At 39.6% G+C, this 25,231-nt stretch overlaps 1 protein-coding gene across 1 annotated transcript; it reads right to left on the reverse strand.

Annotated features, from left to right (window-relative positions):
* Positions 1-1,916: 1,916 nt before the first annotated feature.
* Positions 1,917-24,618, reverse strand: thop1 (thimet oligopeptidase 1). The gene is made up of 14 exons (XM_083969581.1): positions 24,496-24,618; positions 21,434-21,643; positions 18,607-18,755; positions 16,744-16,851; positions 16,550-16,652; positions 15,407-15,564; positions 14,409-14,544; positions 11,770-11,912; positions 9,996-10,219; positions 8,810-9,011; positions 8,103-8,289; positions 7,252-7,380; positions 6,363-6,499; positions 1,917-2,231 (listed from the first exon to the last, which is right to left on the reverse strand). Exons 1-14 carry the CDS (start codon positions 24,506-24,508, stop codon positions 2,073-2,075), a joined length of 2,058 nt encoding a protein of 685 aa, XP_083825707.1. The 5' UTR covers positions 24,509-24,618; the 3' UTR covers positions 1,917-2,072.
* Positions 24,619-25,231: the final 613 nt, after the last annotated feature.

Raw genomic sequence — 25,231 nt, forward strand, 5'->3', positions numbered from 1 at the left:
TATTTCAAGCTTGTTTGTAGAGGAAGCTCCTCTTCCCAGTTCGTCCAAATTTGACGAACCAGGAAGAGGAGCTTCAAGAAGCTTCCGCTACAAAACAAGCTTGAAATATAGACTTATTTAATTTTTTTCGGGACAATTTCTCATGTCGGGGCTTCAATACAAGAGGGACATTACATACGAGCAGCATGGAGGTATTTGGATGTTTTTTGGTGTGTCTTTTTGTTACGAAGACAGTTGGTATCCATTTGCAACCGTTATATGGACATGCACTGCTACGCCGAGACCCCCTGTAACTCAGAGAAGCCACGGAGGACTCTGAAACTTCTCCCAGCCCTTATTAGTCCACATGAGGGGGAGGAGGAGATAATTGGGGAAATTTTCAATTTTGGGTGAACCATCCCTTTAATATTAACCCTTGTGCATCCCTTTAAAAAGTGTTACATTACCCTTTTTCAGTTTTTAGGTTGCCTTTAACATCTGTCCAGGGACAACTCTCGCTCACTTACAGTTTCTTTTAAATACTGTTGATTAGTGTCGCATTGTCCCTGTTAAATAAACCAATACATTTAATCAAATTCTGATTAAATTTAATCAATTAAAAATGTAAATTGACACAGGAACTCTACGGAAGGTTTGGATAAGTCTGTGGACAACAACTCCATGGAAGTGTACAGTAGTTTTTCATGTGGTGACGTGTTGTTTTGATGATGTGACAGTGAGCAGAAGCAGCTTTGTCTCTGTCAACAGTTTCACCCTCAGGCTGTTTTTTTCCTTTTAAGGCGGAGCTGTTGACCGACCTGCAGCTCTCTCTCCGAGGACGTTACATCATCACATCATCACACTCCTGTGAGGAAACACAACCTGTGTACCTGCAGACACATCCTTCAAAATAAAGGTAGATGTTTGTGTTAAAGCTCCTTCAAAATAAAAGGTAGTTTAGATGTTTGTGTTAAAGCTCCTTCAAAATAAAGGTAGATGTTTGTGTTAAAGCTCCTTCAAAATAAAGGTAGATGTTTGTGTTACAGCTCCTTCAAAATAAAGGTAGATGTTTGTATTAAAGCTCCTTCAAAATAAAAGGTAGATGTCTGTGTTACAGCTCCTTCAAAATAAAGGTAGATGTTTGTATTAAAGCTCCTTCAAAATAAAAGGTAGATGTTTGTGTTAAAGCTCCTTCAAAATAAAGGTAGATATTTGTGTTAAAGCTCCTTCAAAATAAAGGTAGATGTTTGTGTTACAGCTCCTTCAAAATAAAGGTAGATGTTTGTGTTAAAGCTCCTTCAAAATAAAGGTAGATGTTTGTGTTAAAGCTCCTTCAAAATAAAGGTAGCTGTTTAGATGTTTGTGGTAAAGCTCCTTCAAAATAAAGGTAGATGTTTGTGTTAAAGCTCCTTCAAAATAAAGGTAGATGTTTGTGTTAAAGCTCCTTCAAAATAAAGGTAGATGTTTGTGTTAAAGCTCCTTCAAAATAAAGGTAGATGTTTGTGTTAAAGCTCCTTCAAAATAAAGGTAGCTGTTTAGATGTTTGTGGTAAAGCTCCTTCAAAATAAAGGTAGATGTTTGTGTTAAAGCTCCTTCAAAATAAAGGTAGATGTTTCTATTAAAGCTCCTTCAAAATAAAGGTAGATGTTTGTGTTAAAGCTCCTTCAAAATAAAGGTAGATGTTTGTGTTAAAGCTCCTTCAAAATAAAGGTAGATGTTTGTGTTAAAGCTCCTTCAAAATAAAGGTAGATGTTTGTGTTAAAATAAGTGTTTTATTCTGATTTATTGGATCTCTTTAGAAAGGCAGAGATGGTTTTTAGATCTTATAATAAAACATTATATGACAGAGCTGTATAGAGCAGAATGAAGTGGTGAGTGTCGAGGTCACATGATGTATATATATTTTTTCCCAGGTCATGTATTCATACACACAGAAACCACCTCAAATTGTTTTTTATTTTACGAGTCATTTTTTTTCTCCAGATCGGGAACATTTTACTGCTTTTTTATTTTCTAGAAAACCTCCTCAGTTCGTTGGCCTGTGGGTCAGTGCTGTGTGGAGAGGGGCGTGGCCGGTCGGCTGCTGTGATTGGTCAGCAGGGACACGGCGTGCTGCCCTGCTCCACCGTTAGTCCTTTGCTCAGGAGGAACGCTTCCTGTTTCGGTTCCCGCCCGAGGAACTTCCTCAGCATCTCGGCGGCGTCCTCGGAGCCGCCGGGCCGCAGGATGAACTTCCTGTAGTCCAGACCCACCTGGAGGACCAATCAGGAGACAGAAACTCAGTTAGTCCAGTCAGCTTCCACATTGAAGACCTGAGCCCAGTTGTTCAAAAGGTTCAGGGCTTAAAGGGATAGTATCATTTTTTTAAAGTGTGGTTGTATGATCTCCAAATAGCCCCTAAGTACTTTAATTGCAGTAGAAGACTCTCTACACTCCTCCCGTTAGCAACGCCAGCCCATAATAGCCCTGCCCAGAGATTTACAACATACAGTGTTGTGAACAGACCCAAAGAAACGGCCTATTTTCACGGCCTAAAAGAGGTTTTACCTGAAAAATAATACACAGTTCCATTGTTCACTATAATATAATTTTTTCCAGCCCTTCAAAGTTCAGGAAAAACACCGTTTTTATTTGGACCGAACCAACTGCTGATCGGCGGCGCTAACCCTGGGCGGAGGGATACGTGAGTTGGTTAGGTCCAAATAAAAACTGTGTTTTTCCTGCACTTTGAAGGGCTGGAAAAAGTACCAGAATGCTTCAATGTGTTAAAATCACATTTCATTTTTTTCTGGGGGGGAATGACCATTGTTGTGAGGTCAGACACACCTGGATGAATCAGTTTGTCTGTATGTAATAATGAAGCGGGCTTGAGCTCAGGAAGTAGTGGAGCTGTGCATAAAGCCCATTGTCATTAGATCTATTTTTTTTGACATTTCCACTTTAAAAAAATGCTACTATCCCTTTAAAGTAAAAAAAAAAAATCCTGAGCCTGAACTTTTTTCCAAGGAGCGGGGTGCAGTGGATCCGACGCATAGCCTACACATTATAGGCAATTTAGCAAACAACTTTTTGGCATTGTGCTTGGTAATGTACACAGGGTTCATACACATTTTTACCAACAAATTTCCATGACTTGACAACAAGTTTCCATGACATTACAAGACCTCTAAAACATCAATATATGCATGAAATGTATGAAAACTATGTAAAAAAAAAAGTGGAAATGGAAGTGGAAATGTCAAAAAAATAGATCTAATGACAATGGGCTTTATGCACAGCTCCACTACTTCCTGAGCTCAAGCCCGCTTCATTATTACACACAGACAAACTGATTAATCCAGGTGTGTCTGACCTCACAACAATGGTCATTCCCCCCCAGAAAAAAAATGACATGTGATTTTAACACATTGAAGCATTCTGATACTCTGAGAAGAACATGAAGGGAACATTTGTTTCAGATAAAAAAAAAAACACATTGAGTAGCTACTGACTGAGGTTCCTATAGCTTAATTGTAAGGCAACAAGGCCAGAACGGCTGGAGTGAATGAAACTTAACCTGAACTCAGAACTGGTCTAGTGGGGAGCAAAAACAAATCTCATATTTTAAATCTAGGGGTCTGGACCAGCCATTCACCAGCTGCGGACATGCACGAAAAAAAAAAAAAACTAAACTGAATGCGCGCCAACGTCAACAGCGGCAAGAGACCCGACGCTTCTTGGCGCATCACTGCCTCGTCACCAGGCTCATTACAGTACGCGCAGGCAGACGGAAGTCGCCATGAACGCCTCTGTGGGAGGATTATCGCTGTCATGGCAGAAGCAGCAAGAAAACCAAACAAATGTAAAGTTTTGTCTGAGGAAACTAAAACACTAACTGTGCGTTCACACCGAAAGCGAATAAATCGCCTGTAGTCGCCCTGGCCGCTCCTATCGCGTCGCTTGCCAGCTCTAGCAGGCCCTTGCACCAAGCGACCAAAGGGGCGGGACTTTCAAGCTGTGCTGCAGATGTGTCCATTCAGGCTCTCTCAATTTCTCCGGCTGTGGGAATCCCAGTCCGCTATTGGCTGTCGCCGCGGTCGCGCCGCTGCTCATTTGCATAAAGTTCAATCTTTCCCAACTTTCATCGCTCGCGTCGCGTCGCTCCCATCGCGTCGCTCGCGTCGCTCCCGCCGCCGGTCGCTCCTCATCGCTCCTCGTCGCCAGTGTACATTGAAAATGAATGGCAGCTGGTCGCCGCGGTCGCTCCGGTCGCTTTTGGTGTGAACGCCCAGTAAAGAGGGAGAGTTCTGCAGAACGCTGTGTCACGGCTGCTGCTCCCGGCCGCTCTGCAACACGCACAGCTTCTATTTTTTACCGGACACCGGAGCGCGGAGCATAAAGTCAGCACAGAGCAGCTCGTGTGAGACAGGAAATCGTGTACAAAATACAAAATAAAAGACCTGGTTAATTTAATTTTCAAAATAAAATACACCGTGTTTACGGCGGATCACATTTCCCGGGCTGAGGCCTGAAGTATTGTATTTGAACAAATTAATAATTATTTATCTGCTAATAACATTATCTGTAACTCTCAACATGCTTATAGAAGGGCTCACTCCACGGCAACGGCGCTGACTAGCATGTCTGATGATTGGCTTAGAGCAATTGATAACAAAAATATGGTTGGTGTTGTATTTCTGGATTTCTCAGCTGCTTTTGATGTAATTGATCATCACTTACTACTAACAAAACTGTCCTGCTATGGCTTTGAGCAATCTGCACTTAATTGGTTTTATAGCTATCTATCAAACAGGACACAAACAGTATTTTTTAACGGCAGCTACTCAGAAACCAAAACCACGACATGTGGAGTACCTCAAGGGAGCTGCCTTGGTCCTTTATTATTCAGTATTTTCACAAATGATTTACCGTATGTATTAGAGAAGGCTAACACAGTTATGTATGCGGATGACGCAACCATATATACATCAGCATCTACTAATAATGTATTAGAATCTATTATGAATAAGGAACTAGAAAGTGTGGCTGAATGGGTTAAAGAAAACAAGCTGGTCCTGAACATATCTAAAACCAAGTGCATGATTGTAGGCTCAAATCATAATATTGATAGAAATCCTGTATTAAATATTAAAATCAAAGATATCACTATAGACCAGGTACATGAGACCAAATTGCTGGGAGTGACAGTTGACAACAAATTATCATGGAAAAAACACATTAATAATATGATTGCAAAGATGGGTAGAGGTATATCAATTCTAAGAAGACATGCAACTTTTATAAATATAAACATCTTGAAAACAGCAATCCAATCGATAATATTATCACATCTCGACTATTGCCCAGCAGTTTGGTCAAATGCCACTGGAGATATGTTAAATAAACTACAATGTATACAGAATAGAGCTGCCCGCACAATACTTAAGTGTGACTACAGGACAAGGATAATTTCTATGCACAAGAAACTTAACTGGTTACTGGTCAAAGACAGACTATTGTACTCACTGTTTGTTGTTATTAGAAATATATCTGTCCTAAAAATACCTGTTATCTTGTTTAAAAACCTGGCTTTTAGTGCAGAGAGTCATAAATATATCACCAGACATGCAGCTGTAGGAAACTTTACATTACCTAAAGCCAGATCTAACGCCATCAAGCGTACGGTGTTGTATAGAGGTATGAAAGAATGGAATTCACTGCCGAAAAATATCAAACTCACCACGAACACAAAGAAATTCAAAATATTAATAAAACAGCATTTATCAAAGTAAGACAACATGGTATATTTATATATGGAGTGTATTTCGATGGATATAGGATATGTGTTATTATAATGTATATTCTATAGAATGAATGTATATACAAGTATGATGTGTGATGTGTAATGATGTATACATATATGATATGTAGAAATGTGGGTAACAGGATTAGTATGTGAACAATTAATATAACGAAGAATGAATGAAGCACAGTTAAGAAATGTAAACACTTATTCTGTTTTTGTTTTGTTAGGTTAAGCATATCGCTCACTTGTTTTTTTGTTTTAAATTTTTATAATGTTTATGTTTTGTGTTTTCAACTGTATATTTGATACTGTTGGACCCCAGGAAGAATAGCTGTGGCTTTGCTGCAGCTAATGGGGATCTTAATAAACAAATAAACAAATAAGTCAACAGCTCAGAGGTTTACAGACACCGTTTCACCCCGTTGAGTTGTTACACGCGACCGGGAGATCAGGATGTTTACGATGCTACGCGCCGGTGCTCATGGGAAATGGGGTTTTCCTTCAGGCAAAAACACAACCGCTTTGGTCCACTGGCGCCGCCAAACACCCTGTATCTATATATATTGTATATTGTATATTGTATATGTTTTGCTCTGACCTTGGGGTTCATGATTCCCTCCTGCTTGAAGCGAGCGTAGAACATGTCCATGGAGAAGACCTCGCTCCACAGGTAACCGTAGTACTGAGCATCGTAACCGCCCGCCAGGTGGCCGAAGGTCGCTGGCATGTTAGTTCCTGTTGACACGCAGAGAGAAGGTTAAAGGTCAGAGAGAAGGAAAGCAGAGTAAATCTACTCTAAACTCTCCAGAATGAACCCATCTAGGATTAACAACATGTCACACAAAGTTCAGGTATGGACAACAATGCAAAATTCTAATCTCATACTCATAACCTCATACATGTTTCGGTATTGTCTAATGTGTTGTCTATTGTCTAATTGTGTCTTTTTATGCCTCACCTTCGTATAGTAGCTTGTGGTCTGTGTAATTCTGTGTATTTTATTTGTTATGTGTAGGGACTACAGATGGAAATTAGCTGTGAGCTAAATCTGGTGCAACCATATCTTCATTTTTTCCTGCAAATGATTAATGTAATTGCACACTGTCCCTTATTAAACTAAAAAAAAAAAAAAAAAAGTCCTAGTTAGGTTGAATCAGCTTCAGTCTCATCTCATCAATCCCATCAGGTTTTTATTGGAGCTTCTCAGTTCTCAATAAATCTTTATAAAAAGAGGAGGAAACATCTGGAGGACATTTCTCTCAATCAAACGCTCCTTCTCTTCATTTTTTTGTTGAAATGAAATCTGCAGCAGTGATTCGGTTGTAGTTCTGGACTGAGACAGTAGGTGGAGCCACTTCCCTTCTAATATCTCCACCAGAGTTGATGCCAAATCAATCTCAGGAGGAGAAAAAGGAGAAGAAGGAGAAGAGAGAAGAGAGGAGAGAAGAGAAGAGGACAGTCAGTGTTTGTGGATCGGTGGTCGTCACCTGGAGATGCGGGGATTCCCAGGATTTCCTGACAGAGTCGACCGTATTCCTCGGCCGGGTCCAGTCCGTTCCTGGTGTGAAGAGCCTGGTCCACTTTGGCCAGAACGATCTGCCTCAGGTTGAACAGACCTGCAGAGTCAACCACAGAACCACAGAACCACAGAACCAGAGTCACTCAACACTCAACTGACTGGAGCGTCGGACTAAACCTAAACTAAACCGAGCCGCGTGTCTGAAGAGCCTGGGGTCTGTTAACTCCAAAGTAAAAATGTCCCCATTGGACAAAATTTTGAAGCAAACACCAGAAATACACAAATATTTGTTCCGAGACTGAATAAAGTTTTGTACATTCAAATTAGGGCCAATGGCGTGAATTTTGGGAAATATTATAGAGAAATTTTTACAACACAATTTCTCCCAAAACATTCAGACGTTTCTAGGAAGAAGTGGGGGGGGGGGGGGGGGGGGAGTTAAAACTTGTCTAGAAAAAAAGGTGGTAAAATTTCTCAAAAAAAAAATAAAGAACAAAGAATTCTCAAAACAAAAAGCAAAAAAGTTTAACAATTCTAGAAAAAAAGTGGTAAAATTTCAAGGAAAAGTTGGGGACCCCCTTTAACCCTCTCAAGGACCCATGGGGGTCCCCAGACCACACATTGAGAACCACTAATCTAGACCAAATGTTCAAGTTTTTTTTTTTATTGTTTTTTTTTTTTAATGCAAACTAAGTTTAGGTTTAAGTTTATGGTATGTAGGAATCTTAACAGTTAATTCACTGTGCTGTTTAACACACAACGCGTAATGGTGAACTCCCTGTCTGTCTAGTAGTGTGAGCACTGAGCCGTCGTACGGACCGGTGTTGGCGAGGCGGGACTTGATGAGTTTGTCCAGCAGCTCGTCTGGAATGCCGTTCCCGGTCTTGTAGTGTTTGGACATCCTCTGCAGCGGCTCCTTCTCCCACACCCAGTTCTCCAGCATCTGGGACGGAGCCTCCACGAAGTCGCGCTCCACGTGAGTCCCACTGAACATGGCGTAGTCGGCCTGAAAGAAACACAAACCGGTTCAACCACAGCAACTACACACCACGACGACGACACACCGTTCGTTACACTGCAAAAACTCTACATCTTTCCAAGAATATTTGTCTTATTTCTTGTCAAAATGTCTCATTTCTAGTCAAAACTAATCTCTTTCCACTTAAAATAAGAGTCATCACCTAAAAATGAACTTGTTTTTAGATCATTTTCACTTGTTTCAAACTAATTTTCACTTGAAATAAGTAGAAAAATCTGCCAGTGAAAGCAAGTTTTTTGTGCTTGTAATAAGGAAGAAAAACTTGCTCCACTATCAGATTTTTCTACTTATTTCAAGTGAAAATCTGCTTGAAAGAAGTAAAAAGTGTCTAAAAACAAGCTGCTTTTAATGTGATGAGTCTTATTTTAAGTAGAATGAGATTAGCTTTGACTAGAAATGACATTTTGACTAGAAATAAGACAAATATTCTTGGTAAGATATTTGAGTTTTTGCAGTGTAAAGTCTCTCCTCCTCCTCCTCCACTGACCTCGGCGCAGAGCTGGTGCATGACGTGTCCGAACTCGTGGAAGTAGGTCTCCACCTCGTCGTGCTGCAGCAGAGACGGAGCGTCGGCCGTGGGCTTGCTGAAGTTGGCCACCATGGCCGCCACCGACATCTGGCGCGTGCCGTCGGGCAGCAGGCAGCCGGGCTGCAGGCCGAAGCAGGCGGCGTGGCCGTACTTCCCCTCTCTGCAACACACACAGAACACCGTATTGTTTCTTATCACAGTCCGTGATTTCATTTTTAAACTGATGGACCCATTTTCTTTCAGTCTGTCATGACAGAAAGTCCTTCATATTAATGGAAGCACTGTGATTATTAGAGAAGAATGGTCGATTAGTTCTTGGAGATCATCATCATGGTTGTTACCTGTATGTATGTATTTTTTTTAATTATGTGATCATGGTTGATTTGTTTTGTCTCATGTAAGTCTTGCTGGCAAGCGTCTGTGTTTTTCCTTTGTAAGTGAGACCAAAGATGAATTTCCTGCCTTGGCAGGACAATAAAGTTTTCTAAATCTAAATCGAATAGTGCTTTTGCCTGAAATAGGGATGTTGGAAACTACTTTTTTTCAGACCCAGTACCTTTAAAATTACATTACTGAATGTATATTTGACTGATTGAAACATGTTTATTTAATGACTATTGCACTTTACGGTACAATGTACTGTTACATGCACTTTATAACGACTGATTACACTTTCTTATTAATTGCACTTGAGGCATGTCTACACTCACTGAATGTTCCCTTGTTTTAAGAATGTGTTTTCATTTGGGAACATCTGCTAGAGACAACAGATCTGGCATGTTTACATTATCGTAACACGGTGATGTCCATAAACTTGCACTGTCCCTTTCAAATAAAAATGAAATGGAAAAAAATGAAAATGAAACTCACTTTAAAACTCATAAACATTAATATTTTAGATACTTACAGTGCAGTGTTACGTTGCATCATGCAGTATTTGTTTTTAAGGTACGGAGGAAAAGTGTTGTTTGTGTGTTACCTCAATAAATTTAAAGTCATTTCTTTTTAATTTGTGTACATTTTAGTCACTTAGACATTAAAAAACACACTCTTTCTGGTGGTAAAATAAGAATAAAAGGTAAAAAAAACTAACAAATTCCCCAAAATTGAAATAGGAAAGTGCTGCCAGAGGCTTCTTCCTGACCTGGGGTAGAGGTCGAGGTAGAACTGCCCCACCACCTGGCCGCTGCCGCGGTCCTTGACGCAGTAGAGCGTGACGTCGGGGTGCCACACGGCCGCTCCCTCCACCAGCTGGAAGGACAGACCCAGCAGCTCCTGGTAGATGTCCAGCAGCCCCTGGGTCACCACCTCCATGGGGAAGAACTCCTTCAGGAGGTTCTGGTCCACCGCGTACTGGGTCTCCTCCACCTGGGGAGAGAAGAGGAGGAAGATTCAGGATTTATGACCTCGTTTTTAACACATTTAAAAAGGGACAATCAGGAGTTTCTCCGTCGGCAGAACGAAAAATTCCGCGACAATAAAAAAGTCTCATATTAATGTGGATTAATCTACGTTACCACTTGTTAATGGGCCCATTTTCGATAAATATATCATTAGCCAGGTTAAAACAACTTAGGTAAGGTTAAAGCAACATTGCAGAGTTTATCGGCCTTAAAATAATGTTTCCAGACTCATTGCAATGGTAGAAAAATGGTTAATAGGATGAATGGTGCTGCCGCTGCAGCCTGAGCCGGGTCGCGTCGGCTGAAACTGCACTATGTAACTTCCCTGCACGGGTCGGATCACAGCCCCCCCCCCCCCCCCTAAAAAAACTTAGATAAGGTTAAACTTTAAAACAACTTTGTTAAGATTAGACTTTAAAACACCTTAGATAAGGTTAGACTTGGTTATGTTATCATTATATACGTACATGAACTTGCCGTTACATAATCAACAAAAAATACCAATGCGCTTGCTAGAAATTGTGTTTTTTCTTTTTTTTCCGAAAATGTTCAAATATGACTTAGGCAATTATGCTATTAGGCTAAGGATATGGTTTTGTCTCTATGGTTATTTTGTTATTATTAGTGGTGGTGGAAATGCTGGGCGAGCCGACCAGCGTTTCTTTACTTTCGGTTTCGTGGCGAGTCATGAGAATAACGCCGCCGAATCTCCGTTTATGGTGGGAACTACGACGGTATGTGATCGTCTTCCAACCTCTGACTTTAATTCTTGATGAATGAAAACATGAGTCTGTCTTGCGCCGGTCAAAGAATTTCACGGTGTGGAGGCTCATAAATGTAGTAGGAAAACACTTCGCTTTCCAAAACTCCTCGTTGTCCCTTTAACACCTTTTCAAAAATGTTCACACAGTTACTGTACCACAACATCAGCCTGAATAGTTAACACATTTCTTGTTCTTTTGACACAAAATACACACATTTAAATTTGTTTTCACTTCTTTTACACAAGCTATTGACAAACGGGTCACAGCGATCGTAAAATTAAAAAAAAAAAGTATAGTATTAGGGCCACATTGACAAATAAAAAAATCACAAACTTTATAAAGTCGTAAATATACGACTTTATTCTTGTAATGTTATGACTTTTTTTCCTCGTAGGAAATGTACGACTTTATTCTTGTAAATGTACGACTTTATTCTTGTAAATGTACGACTTTATTCTCGTAAATTTATGACTTTATTCTCGAAGTCTGTGTTTTTTTTGTTTTTTTTCTCAATGTGACCCTAATACTCCGTCGTAGTAATCAATAAAGTTTTTGCTGTCGTTTTCATTCTGCTTGATGTTTTGGTTTGAAGTGGTGACGTCATGATTACAGATTTTCTTACTTAGTACGATTATTGCCAGAGAAATAATCACAGTATTACAATTATTATGCATTAATTAATCAATTTCACAACTATATGAATGTGTAAAATACACAAGATATTATCTATTATCTAAAATCTATTTCTGACCTGAGTCATGAAGTAGCGCGTGTCCCAGGCCTGCAGCTCCCCGGTGAAGGCCAGGCTGCGTTTCTGACACTCCTTCTCCTTCAGCTTGAGGATGACGGCTCGCTCCTCGATGCCCAGAGGCTTCAGCTTACAGGACAGCTCCTCTGAAAGAAACGGACCGGAGAGGAGAAGACGTCAACACCGACACCGAGGCCAACGGCCAGCGGCTGCTCCATGGGACGCGTTGAAGCAATATATCACTCCAGGCCGTGGTCTATGCTCATTCTACCACTCTAAGGGGCGTTGTTCCCTAAAGGGGTGTTGACACCAAACGCGATGCTGCGTTGTCGCGCGTCGAGATTACATGTAAAGTCAATGCACAGACGTGATTAGACGCGAAATCGCGCCGGGCGATGCGATACGCGCGTCACACTGGACGCGATGCTGCGAAAATTGCGTCAACGCCCGAGTTGAAAATATTGAACTTTTGCGGCGACATCGCGTGACGCCGTGACGCGACAGCCTATCAGCGTTGAGATTCTGACACAACAATACACTGCCGGTGACAGATGGACAGGCGTCTGCAGCTGAAATGAAGCGCCTGTAAAACTTTACTGTAACTTAGTTGGTGTCCTGCCTGGAGATCCTGGCACCAACCCTAGCAAGCAAGTCCTCAAACTGAGCAACAGTCTGTACAACGGCCGCGACGCGATACGTAAACGGGGCTGAGCGGAGTTTTTTTTACCTGCTACACCAGGACCAGGACGTCAAGGATCAGCTTCACCTCGTCCATTGTCAAGCCTACGGTAAAATGAGTGCACTTTATGTGTCTCAACACATTTTTACATCCGTCCTGTAGCTGGATTGACAGTAGAGGGGGGGGGAGGGGGACGCGATGACGCAAATTTACACAAAACGGTCACGCGTCAAAACACGAGCGATAGCGCGACGGATTCTCATTTGCTCATTCGCGTTTGGTGTGAACACCCCTTCAGAGTGGTAGAATGAGCAGAGACCACGGACTGGAGTGATATGTTGCTTTTATAAAACGGTTACCAATAATGACAATATGAAAGAGGACATGTAGTTTTCTTCAAGCAGAATAAAAAGCTGTTCCCACCTCTCCAGACGTTAGCTCCAAGTAGCTCTGTCACTGCTCAGTCCCCTCTACCATTGTTAACCCTCTGGAGGTCAAAGTTCACCTTCAACATGTCAATTACACTACTTTACTACAGTTTTTAACATTGTAAAAACATCAACTGTCTTTTGCTACGGACTGCAACAACCCGTTGTCATGTCCATGACAACGGAGTGATAGCCTACGCTGTGATAAGGCTTTAGAATAGTAGCCGTGGTATATGCTCATTTTACCACAGCTAACAACCAATCAGATCGCTGGATTTCACCTTTCCGTTTTATAACAGTAGTTAGTAGACACAGCAGTAGAAATGAAACACTGAATGTTTCTGTTCACAGCTCAGAAACACGAAGACTTTCTATCTAACAGCAGCTTCTCCTCTCAGTTACATCACTGTGGTTTGTTTCAACCGGTATCAGGTGACAACAGCTCAGATGAGAAGAAGACGACACCTGTCAGAGCTCACAGAGGGAAAACACACCCAGATCTAACTCTTTTTGTTCTGTGTTTATGGCCGAGCTCTTTTAAACAACTTTAAATCTTAGTCTTGGATTTACACTGTAAATCCTCTTAATTGTTTTCATACAAATCAATATTTCATGCTGCAAACTCATATTTTATTCTCTATTTTAGTCTACGTTTTATCTTATTATATAGTATATACATACATTTTTTCTCTCTCTCTTTTTCCTGTACTTTCTTTTATTCTTTAATGTGTCCACTTTTGACTATTTTGGGTTCATTTAAATTTTTTTTTTTAATAAAAAAAGTGTGTTTTTATGTTGTTGTTTTTTCCATTTCCAATTCCAACTGTTATCATAGTTCATATCATAGTTATCTCAAGGAAATTTAAATCGAATGCAAGTGTCCACTTGCATTCGATTTAAATTTCCTTGAGATAACTATGACCTGGACACATGAGAATATTCACAGGCTTAATTCTAACTGTTAAATATTTAGTTTTGGCTTAATTCTAACTGTTAAATATTTAGTTTTTATGTTAAGCACACTGAGTTGACCCTTGGTATTAAATGTGCTATATAAATAAAGCTGCCTTGCCTTCATTAAACCGTTATTAAACTGAGGTTGACAGCACAGTTTGGACGAGGTCAAGTATTTCTCTGACCTGTAAACATGTAAGCTGATCTATCCACCACTAGCTTCAGATGACACCATCTCATTGGTAGATTACAGTTTGTTAGAACAGCAGATTTCCTCCTCAACTTTAGCTAAAGCACAAGAAGTCCAGCCCGACGTAAAACACAGTGGTACTGTTTGATTTTAGGTGAATCGATACTCTGGATTAATGTGGGAATTCGGTCAGTACCAATAAAAGTACCAAATTTGGTCCTCACCCCTGATCAAATGCATAAAATATGTTGACTAGTTTTGTTACAGGAGGTAAAACTGATGTTCTGTCACTTTCCATAATGTCGACCGTCTGAAAACACGAGACGTCCTATAAACACGGGAGGAACGTCAGTCACCAGAACTCGACCGTCACCGTGTCGCTGAGTCTCACCCAGGAAGTTGGCCACCGTCTTCCCGCTCTTGGCCATGTTCATCTCCAAGACGAAGTCCGCGTGTGTGGTGAAGCCCAGCAGGGAGCATTTCTGAGCCCGAAGCTCCACCAGCTCCTTCAGGATGCTCGAGTTCTCCTGGACACACACACACACACACACACACAGTGACAAAGGGGTTCAGGCCTTTAGGGAACATGAGTTTTTGCCAAACATCTTCAAATCTGAGCAGCAGCAGCAGCAGCCGAAAGCCTCTCAATCATCAAACTGTGACATTACAGCTGGGTCTCACTACTGATTTACTGAAACGTTTAGATTCTGATCCACAAGGTCACGATTCGATTCGATCCGATTCACTAAAATATTGATTTATTTAGAGTAATTTCAGTTTTAATACCAATTTTTGCGCGGTTATTAAAGAGATTTTCACAGAACTACCGCTGCAAATTGTACAAAGATGGAACTCTCTTACCTGGAGCATCATTAAACATATTAATGTTTAATGATGCATCACTGTCAGGTGTTGTCCCTCCGCTATTATATATGAAATGAAAATCACAGGACATGTCTGTTCTGGTGATACAAATCAGTAGGGCTACAACTAACGATTATTATCATTATCGATTAATCTGTCAATGATGTAAACGATTAATCGATTAGTTGTTTGGTCAATAAAATGTTAAAACATGTTGAAAAACATCGATCAGTGTTTCAAAACCACCAGACGACATCGTCCTCAAATGTCTTGTTTTGTCCATAAACCAAAGAGAGACTCAGTTTATTGTCATAAAGGAACAAACTACTCAAACCGATTATTAGATCATCAAAATAGTTGAAGATTAATTTAATAATCGATTATTGTTCGATTAATCTATTAATTGTTGCAGCTCTCGATCCAAGGATTTTGTGAATCGATACTGGATCTCTAAAATGAAGATAGATACCGTATTAACCAGTAAGTCGGTTGTTTTCGACGCAGCGCTGTGTGACGTGTGCTCACCTCTTTGCAGCGAGAGTTGAAGGCCTCCTCCAGCTTCCTGCGGGTTTCTGGGACGAAGCATTTCTTCATGGTGGGGAAGTAGTGAGGATACTTCAGAGTGACCTTCAGCTTCTCTCCGTCCTTCTCCAGAGAGCTCAGGAAGTCCTCGGGGAGGCCGCCTGAAACCAGAACGCTCTTAGTTACAACTCCTGCTCAGCTAATGGAAGTGTGAAAAATGAATATTTATTTGGAATACCGAGTCCAGCTGCTAGAAAAGAAATTGCAAAGAAATGGTTCAAGCCAGACGTCCCATCTATAGAGGAATGCTATGATATTATTACGATGTTTATGTAATGGAAAGAATCGCTTTTTCAATGAGGCTCCAGCATCTAAATTCAATGACATCTGGAAGCAATGGAAAATGTACATTTCTCTGAAACGGCCTTCTTTGTTTAAGTTTCTTTTCTATATCGAGATGTACTGGATTGGTTTAATTATTTTGCTGTAATGTGGCAGAAAACACCCCATGTTCACGTTGTGTTACTTTATAAAATCAGGGTTTCTGCAGGTTTCACCAGCTCAAATTTAAGACATTTTAAGACCTTTTTAAGACCATTATGGATGAAATTTAAGACCAATATAATGACAAATAAAAAACGTACAAAAGAAATGCAGAGTCACAAAATTAGAAATTGATTCAATCAATATATAGCTGCGTGTTAGGCTTGTTTGTAGTTGAAAATACATTCAATAAAGCACAATGAAGCGTCGCAGCAGGAGCATTTCATTGAGCATGGCATCGCAGGTTGTGATCTTTACTCGCGCACTGTGTGTGTCATTTCCTGGTTCGCACATGTATTTTTTGAAAGGGTCAAATGTGAGTGAAATGCTCGTCCATGATGGGCATAAGGCAATTTAAGACCTGTCTAAAATTATTTAAGACTTGAACACAATAATAATTCAACGAATCTAAGACTTTTTAAGGCCTAAAATTTAGATTTTTAAATTTTAAAACTTTTTAAGACACCACGGACACCCTGAAAATGCTTTGTAAAAGGAAAAACGATAAATAAAAAAGCAAAAAGGTCTTAGAGGAGGAAGATAAACAGAGAGGAAGACGATGCGTGACCGAGTGAAAGACCCGGGCGGGAGCAGCAGACTCACCCAGCTCGTCTCTGCTGAAGGCCAGGCTGGTGGTGTCCTCGTTCAGGTTCTTGTTGAAGTCGATGCACAGGTTGCTCAGCTTCTTCTTGATGGTTTTGATCTCCTGGTTGTGAAGAAGAAAGAAAAGGAAGTGTGAACCTGGGATCAGACATGAAAACAGAAAGCAGAAGTGTGGACGTGTCATCGTCTCTCACCTCCTGAGTCTGTTTGGGCAGGTGGAGGCCGTTCCTCTTCCCCAGTTTGATCAGTCGCTCCATGTAGCGTTTGGCCTCGGCCGTCAGGCTCTCCGCGTCGATCTTCTTCTGCAGAGACAGAGACAGAGACACTCCATGAGAAACAAGGAGCAGCTCAGAGAAACACGTCTGAGGTCGTATTCATCAAGCGTCATTTTAGTGTGACGTGCTGAGAGTTTGTTGAATTTAGTCCGACTCTCAAACTTAAGAATGAAATCTATTTATTAGGGCTGTGCCAAAAAATCGATTCACATAAGAATCGCAATTCTCATTTAATACGATTCAGAATCGATATAAAATGTCCCAAAATCATTTTTTAAGAATAAAAAAAATGAAACAAATCTGCTGCTGTCGGCCTCCGTTTCCTTAGAATTTAAAAGGCAGCATTATTTATTATTTATTTAATTTAGAAGGACAGTGTGCAGTGGCATTAATTATTAGAAAAAAATTAAAAAAGATGGCTACACCAGATTTAGCGGAGCTGCTAATTTCCATCTGTAGTCCTTGCATGTTTAACTGCACTATTTTTTTAAAAATAAAGAGGCACTTTTAATTTTGTTACTTAAGCAATATGTGATATTGCTTTTATGCAACAGTTTCAACAATTCCATCTAAGCATGGATAAATGTTTAAAACTCAATAAATGTGAAAAAGACGCTTTAGTCATTCTGTCTTGTAAAGCAGACTGGAGTAGATCATGAGGATCCTCTGCACACCGACAAACTGAAGCAGAAATCATTAGGAATCTAATCGTTTTGAATCGAAAATCCATTTTGAATCGAATCGTAGCCCCAAAAATCAGAATCGAATCTAATTGTGAGATAGTAAAAGATTCCCACCCCTAGTATTTATCAGCTTCCTCCAGTCTAAGAATCCCTCCTACTCCTCCAGATGTTTCAAAGATCAGGAACAGTTATTTTTGATATGTTTTGTATTATTATTGTCAGAATACAGTTGAATATAAACTCCCATTGACCATTTAACTGTTCACTGAGACACTTCTGTATTCTTAGATGAGGATTCCCTTCAGTAATTGGTCATTCCTATGGACTTGGATGCAACGTCTTAATCTAAAACTCAGTTTACGGCTCATTGTCCTGTGGTAACTCGGCTCTGAGACACTTCAGATTCAGATTCAGTCCTCAACTTCACTAACAGTCTGAACTGAGTCTGAAGTTCAGCTTTCAGTGAAGAACTGTTTTTACTCATAAGCCGACTCTTGATAAATACGACCCCTTATGTTCTTCAATTTATCTGTGACAAAATGCAGCTCTTTGTTCACCAGTATATATATCAATCAATCACTCATCTACTCACTGATCTGCATGCTGATTGGTCGGCAGTAGGGATGTCACAGTTATAGATCTTTTTGGTACGATTATTGTCAGAGAAATAATCACGGTGCTACGATTATCATGATTATTATGCATTAATTAATTAATTTCACAACACTATGAATGTGTAAAAAATCAAATATAGTCAAAAATATAATTACAGAATTACAGATTATATACACTGAATATTTGAGAATGTTTGAATTATTTCAGTGATTATTTGTCATCTATACCAAATGTTTAAGTTGTTTTTAATGTTTTGTTTTTTTTAAATTACAAATGACACGCTAAATACCTAATAATACCTACCAGTTCAATGTTTGTTTTCGTTCCGTGTTAGTTGTGCTGATCTGCCGATGTGGTTACGGTTAGTATAATAATAATAATAATAATAACTGATGGTATTGAGGAATGTTTACGATTAATTAATTGTGGTGTTTTAATTGTGTGACATCCCTGAGCCGGCCGAGCGCTGCTGCGGTGTCCTCACCTCCAGGGCGACGATCCTCAGGTAGACGTCTTCCCTCATGCTCATCTCCACGTCGAACTCCGACAGCCGCTTGTCGGCGTCGGTGCTCGCCGTCCGCACGTCCTTAGACGGAGACACGTGCTGCGGGAAGTCCAGCATGTTCCTCTGGACTGAGACACACAGAGACAAGAGTCGGTTAGAAGACACACACACACACACTGGACTGATCTAAATCCATCAGGACGTTGAGGAAGAAAGGAAAACCAAACGTGAAGGTAAAACAGATGTTGGAGCTTTGATGGTTTAACCCTTTAGATTCTGTGGTATGTTCTTCTGTATTTCTCTCTCCTGGTCTCCTTGTGTATTAAAGGGATAGTATCATTTTTTAAAAGTGTCTACAAATAGCCCCTAAGTACTTTAATTGCAGTAGAAGACTCTCTGCACTCCTCCCGTTAGCAACGCCAGCCCATAATAGCCCTGCCCAGAGATTTACAACATACAGTGTTGTGAACAGACCCAAAGAAACGGCCTATTTTCACGGCCTAAAAGAGGTTTTACCTGAAAAATAATACACAGTTCCATTGTTCGCTATAATATAATTTTTTCCAGCCCTTCAAACTGCAGGAAAAACACTGTTTTTATTTGGACCTAACCAACTCACGTATCCCTCCGCCCAGGGTTAGCGCCCACCGATCAGCAGTTGGTTAGCTCCAAATAAAAACTGTGTTTTTCCTGCACTTTGAAGGGCTGGAAAAAATTATATTATAGCGAACAATGGAACTGTGTATTTATTTTCAGGTAAAACCTGATATATATTATGATATATGAATTCTGATAAACAGTAGATTTTCTATTCTTCTAATGTTTTAATTTATACTTGGAGCTTTGTCTCTTTAAATGGCTTTTTAATAATAATGATGATGATAATATTGAAGTCAGAGCTTTTCCTGCGATTCTAATCTGATCTGTGTGAACTGATAATTAAATCAGAGGTGCAGTGCAGGTGCAGAATATTTCCGTGTGGGAGGCGTTTTCAGGTTTTCAGCTGCCTCCAAAACAAAAACGTCAGAGTCTTTTGTGGAAGCTGCAGCTGGTTCAGCTGCTTTCTGTCCAAACTGCTGACGTGTCTTTACCTTCACACACACCGACTGTGCTGACTCAGGGCATCATCGCTGCAGCGCTCACAAAGGAAAAGGACCCGCGACCTGCCCAGCGCCGTGCGGCCGCTTTTTTAAACGCTCAGGTTCGTTATGTGTCAGAAGCATCTGGACGATCGATCACACAACGCGCGTTCAGCTGCTATAAGAAGCTTCTTCTTTCTCTCCATCACACAACACGCGTTCAGTTCAGCTGCTATAAGAAGCTTCTTCTTTCACTCCATCACACACATCCGTCACGTTCAAGTCGCTTTGGTTTCTGCTTCTGAAAACTTTTTCTAACAAAAAGTTATAGGGAAAAAAAAAAACTACTTTTGAATTATTTGTCATTTAAAATCGACACCTGCACTGCAAAAACTCAAAATAGAATAGAATATTTGTCTTATTTCTTGTCAAAATGTCAAATTTCTAGTCAAAATTAATCCCCTTTCCACTCAAAATAAGACTCGTCACCTGAAAACTAACTTATTTTTAGATTATTTCACTTGTTTCAAACTAATTTTCACTTGAAATAAGAAGAAAAATCTGCCAGTGAAAGCAAGTTTTTTGTGCTTGTAATAAGAAAGAAAAACTTGCTCCACTATCAGATTTTTCTATTTATTTCAAGTGAAAATCTGCTTGAAAGAAGTAAAAAGTGTCTAAAAACAAGCTGCTTTTTAATGTGATGAGTCTTATTTTAAGTAGAATGAGATTTGTTTTGACTAAAAATAAGACAAATATTCCTGGAAAGATTTTGAGTTTTTGCAGTGTGTTCTTGCCGCCCGCCTTGAGTTAAAGTAACGCAGCTTCCACATTTGATTTGTCCACGTTCTGAAATCTATTTCCTCGCAACTATTTGACCGTAAAAATGTTCACACCAGCAGATTATCAGATCTCAGATATCCCGAGTGTCCTTGAACACAGCGCCAAGACAAAGTGCGTAGTGGTTAAACAGGTTTAAACAGGTGTCAAACACCATCATCATCACCGTCCAGGTTTCTACATGTTCAATTACATTTTATTCAGAAAAAAGTATTAAACTTCTCCACAAAAAGCAGCTGAAAATATGAGGAGAGAGATGATGACGCTTGATAAAGACGGATTAAACAACGTTTAAACGATTAACTTTTAGGTTTTTCATCCACATAAATTCGCTTTTTGCATCAAGACTTTTTGACTTTGTCAGGAAACTCCATTTAAAACAAAATAAAACAACATTTTTCCCCCCAAAACTTCTATAACACTCTGGTTAGAATTAAGACATTTGTGTTGTTAGGGTCGGTTATAGTGATAAGAACAATAATGAGAGTTAACCAGTGCAAAACCAGCCTTTTCACGGATAAAGGAGCCTAAAATAACAACGTAACCAAGAGATGAGAAACAAATGGGATGATAAATAATTGTTTTAGTGTTTTACGGCTGATTTAAGACTCACAAAACACAAGAGTTGGCAGCAGAAAATTAACACAAGAGGAAGGTGAAACACTCACACACTGAGTTTAAAAGGTGTGTGAGAGGAGATTCAACATTTGTAAAGGAAATCCAAATAATCTTCAACCCCCTAGTTAATTAAATCTGTCGTACACACAGAACGGTCCAGCCTGGTGAATGAAAAGCAGCATCAACCTTTCAGACTTAAAAAAACAAACTCAACGAGGTGTGAACTGTGAACGCCTCAGTGTGTTAATAAAGTTTGTTGAAAGGCTACTGACCCGTGTACTCCACCTCCACGTCGGCCAGCGCCTTCAGCGTGTTGTCGAAGGCGACGGCGTCCAGCGGCAGCGCCCCCACGCGGTCGTAAACCTTCTTGGTGTCGGCGATGAGCTCGTCCGTCAGCTGCTGGATGCGCTCCGGGTTCAAGTCCCAGCGCAGCCGGTTCTCGGAGCAGACCGGCACCGGACTGCTGCCAAACACCACCTCACCTAGGACGGGAACACCGGGAGAGACCGGGAAAAACCATCAGGATATATATACTATATACGCTTTATGGATCTGGATCTCTGGGTTTTTACTGTTTCTTTGTGTTTTAACTGTGTCTTCAACTTTTTTTTTTACGATCGCTAAGACCAGTTTTTTAGCACTTTTAACACTTTTTAAAAAAACATTTTACACATTTTAATTTAAAACAAGCTCAAGAAAGACCAGAACAGTAGATGTTAACTGCTAAATCCTCATTTGCCGTCACACTGTTCGTCAAAACAGAAAACATCTTCTTCTAAAACTGAACCTAAAGGCTGAATTGAACAGACTGAAGATTAAAACACATTCATGTCCTGTAGATTTTGTTTCATTGCTTCTGAAAAACACACCAATCACAGCTGATCCTCATCTTTATACATTCTTCTGCTTGTTAATTGCATTTTTACACATCTATGAATGAACGGTAGCTATGATGCCATGAATTTTCTGCAGAAATATTGCTTGACTGTAGAAATGTTGTCAATTATTCTCCTCTTTTTTTTGTAAAGTGTTCATTCTGCAAACATACAGACATTAAAGTTTCAACAGATAATCAATAAACTGATCAACAGAACATTCATCTACAAACAACTTCAAGTCAATTTCATGAAATATTCTAATAATAATTTGTAACGCACTTTCCATTTTAACAAAAATCCCAAAGTGCTAAATGGTAATCATAATAAAACAGAATTTAGACAAATTGAAATTATAGCAATTAATCTATATCTGATCATTTTCAGACAATAATCGATTTATTGACTGATTGGCTGAAATGGTAAAAAATCAAATAAAGAATAATATTTTTAGGGTTTATGTCAATACAGATATTACAGAATAAAAAAAAATCTAACATCCAGTCAACCAGCCAATAATATCCACCATGTTTAATACATAAACACACTTTAAAGTCACAGGTGAAATGTAGAAAGGACGAAGAGCATCTGGAATCTGTCATTACAGGAAATGTGAATATTTCAACTAAGGCTGTTGTGTGTGTGTGCATCTCTAAACTTTCTGCAGCTGCTCCATAACATGACATGTTACTATTCTTTACTAGTGGAACGAACAACCAATGCAACGACGTCATTTATAAATCAATCCAGTCTGCAGTTCACCTGCAAAGTATCAGAACAGTCTGATCGATCGATCTTAAGCCTCGTTACAAACTGAAGGAAACAGATGTGAAAGCTGAAGCAGTGAGGATGAGGAGAAGCAACAACACGGTGTTTATCTCTTTATTCTACTCTTGTAAGTAACTGTAATCCTGAAACATATCGGTAGATAACTATACAGCTCTGGAAAAAATGAAGAGACCACTCCCAAAATGATCAGTTTCTCTGGTTTTACTATTTATAGGTATGTGTTTGAGTAAAATTACATTTTCTATCAACTACCGACAACATTTCTCCCAAAATTGAAATAAAAATAGTCATTTAGAGCTTTTATTGGCTGAAAATGTTTTAACTAGTCTAAATAACAAAAATATCAAGTCTTTTCAGACCTTGAATAATAATAATATTAATAATGCAAAGAAAACATGTTCATATTTATTCCTAAACAACACAGCAAGAATATTTTAACTCAGGAAGAGTTTATAAATCAGTGTTGGTGATGATAATGTCAATGTTTAATCCCAGCACAGCAGTGGTTTTTATAATCTTCCTCAGTGTCTCATTAAGGAGAATGAGTTGTGTTTGTGTTTAAAAAGGAAAAGAAAAGAAAAGAGAAGAATGACTGTCATACATGTAGAGATGCTTTTATAAGAAACATTTGTTAAAGTGCTCTCTTATTTTATTTTTTTCCAGAGCTGTAGACTATATGTTTGCCTTGTCTTGTCTTCTTTACAGTGCAGCTTATTCCAAATAGTTACGTAGGCTATGTGTTTGTTCCCTATTTATAAAAGTTAGTCTTTCTATCTCTAAACTTTGTTCTGTTTGCTCTTCATTTTTTAGTGTAACTACTTGGTTGTTTCCATGGTTTGGTCATCATGGCGTTTCCTTTTCATTCAGGACACACACACACAGGTAATGACAGACTGACACCATAGTCTTTCAGTCGCCGCTTCCCTGTTTGTTTCACTGTGTTAGAACAAAAAAAGAAAAGAAAACCCTGCAGATTTCCTGGTTGCACATTAACTGAGCTGGTTTTAGTTTGGGGCCAGTCCGGACTGAGCGCTGCAGCTGCAAAACTGTTTGACTTTGCATTTCGCAACATCTGTCAACGTGGTAAGTTATAAATGTAGTGAAGCTGAGACACTTTAACACTTAAAGTTAAAATGTGTAATAATAACATTATGTTTTCACATCGTCAGTATAATATAAAGACGTGTAGTAAGTTACAACTGCCTGACAGCTGTTTAACCCCCTCACCACCACCCCCCCACAGTGACAGCTGGAGGAGGATAAACCAGCCAACCGTTACTTAACTAGCTGAATGGATTAGCAACGCAGAGCTAACATGCTACAATGCTAACTTACAACAAGGACCGGGGGGAATCGAACCTGCTCCTCCACTACACAACACCGGCTTTCTTTATATATATCTCTCTCCTCAGCTATCATCCATCCTCTGAGCCGTTACCCGCGTTACTTTACGTTACGTTTCGTTACTCCGGGTGGATTTGAATCACCTGGCTCAGTTAGCATCGCGGCTAAAGTTAGCTCGTGGCTAACGGGTGTTAACGGCTGAGATTTTACGATTTAAAGATAATTAAATGTGAAATAAATGATCTCGAACACAAAGTCGGACATAAATAGAGACTTTAGGCTTTTTAAATGAATAAAGTGCAGCGGGTGAAGCCGGTGGGACTCACCTGTCGGCCCCATGTTGTCAGTCAGTCAGTCAGTCAGTAGCTGCGGGATCGATAATGAGCTTCACCGAGGGAGGCGGACGCTTCTAAAGGGGACACGCACTTCCGGTGCTTTTCAAAGTAAAAGCCCAACCAACAACTGTTATAGATAGATAGATAGATAGATAGATAGATAGATAGATAGATAGATAGATAGATAGATAGATAGATAGATAGATAGATAGATAGATAGATAGATAGATAGATAGATAGATAGATAGATAGATAGATAGATAGATAGATAGATAGATAGATAGATAGATAGATAGATAGATAGATAGATAGATAGATAGATAGATAGATAGACTTTATTGATCCCAAGCTGGGAAATGACAGTGCAGCAGCAGCATTACACAGACACACAGTGACGATAACAACATATAGTATAAGAATATAAAGAATAAGAATATAAAAAACAAACTATACATAATAAAATAGCAAAATATAAAGAACAAACTATACATAATAAAATAGCAAAATATAAAGAACAAACTATACATAATAAAATGGCAAAATTGAACTTTATTTCACAGACTCCAGGTCCAACAATTGACACAGACAAAGAAACATAGACAAACAATATAGACAGCACACAGTCAGTCCACACACAAACTAAAAACAGTACAGTTGTTTAGACCAGTATTTCCAAAACATGGAAGTGTATTTCGTGTCACTCTGAGTTAGTTGGGTCAGTCAGAGA

Source organism: Trachurus trachurus, assembly GCF_905171665.1.
Source record: "Trachurus trachurus genome assembly, chromosome: 4".
In the NCBI taxonomy this organism is placed as follows: Eukaryota; Metazoa; Chordata; class Actinopteri; order Carangiformes; family Carangidae; genus Trachurus; species Trachurus trachurus.

Coding starts and splice junctions, on each gene's coding strand:
- thop1 (XM_083969581.1), bottom strand. Junction 10,220..11,769: donor CGCGCTACTTCATGACTCAG/GTCAGAAATAGA, acceptor TTCTCTCCCCAG/GTGGAGGAGACCCAGTACGC. Junction 7,381..8,102: donor GTCCCGCCTCGCCAACACCG/GTCCGTACGACG, acceptor TTGACTCTGCAG/GTCTGTTCAACCTGAGGCAG.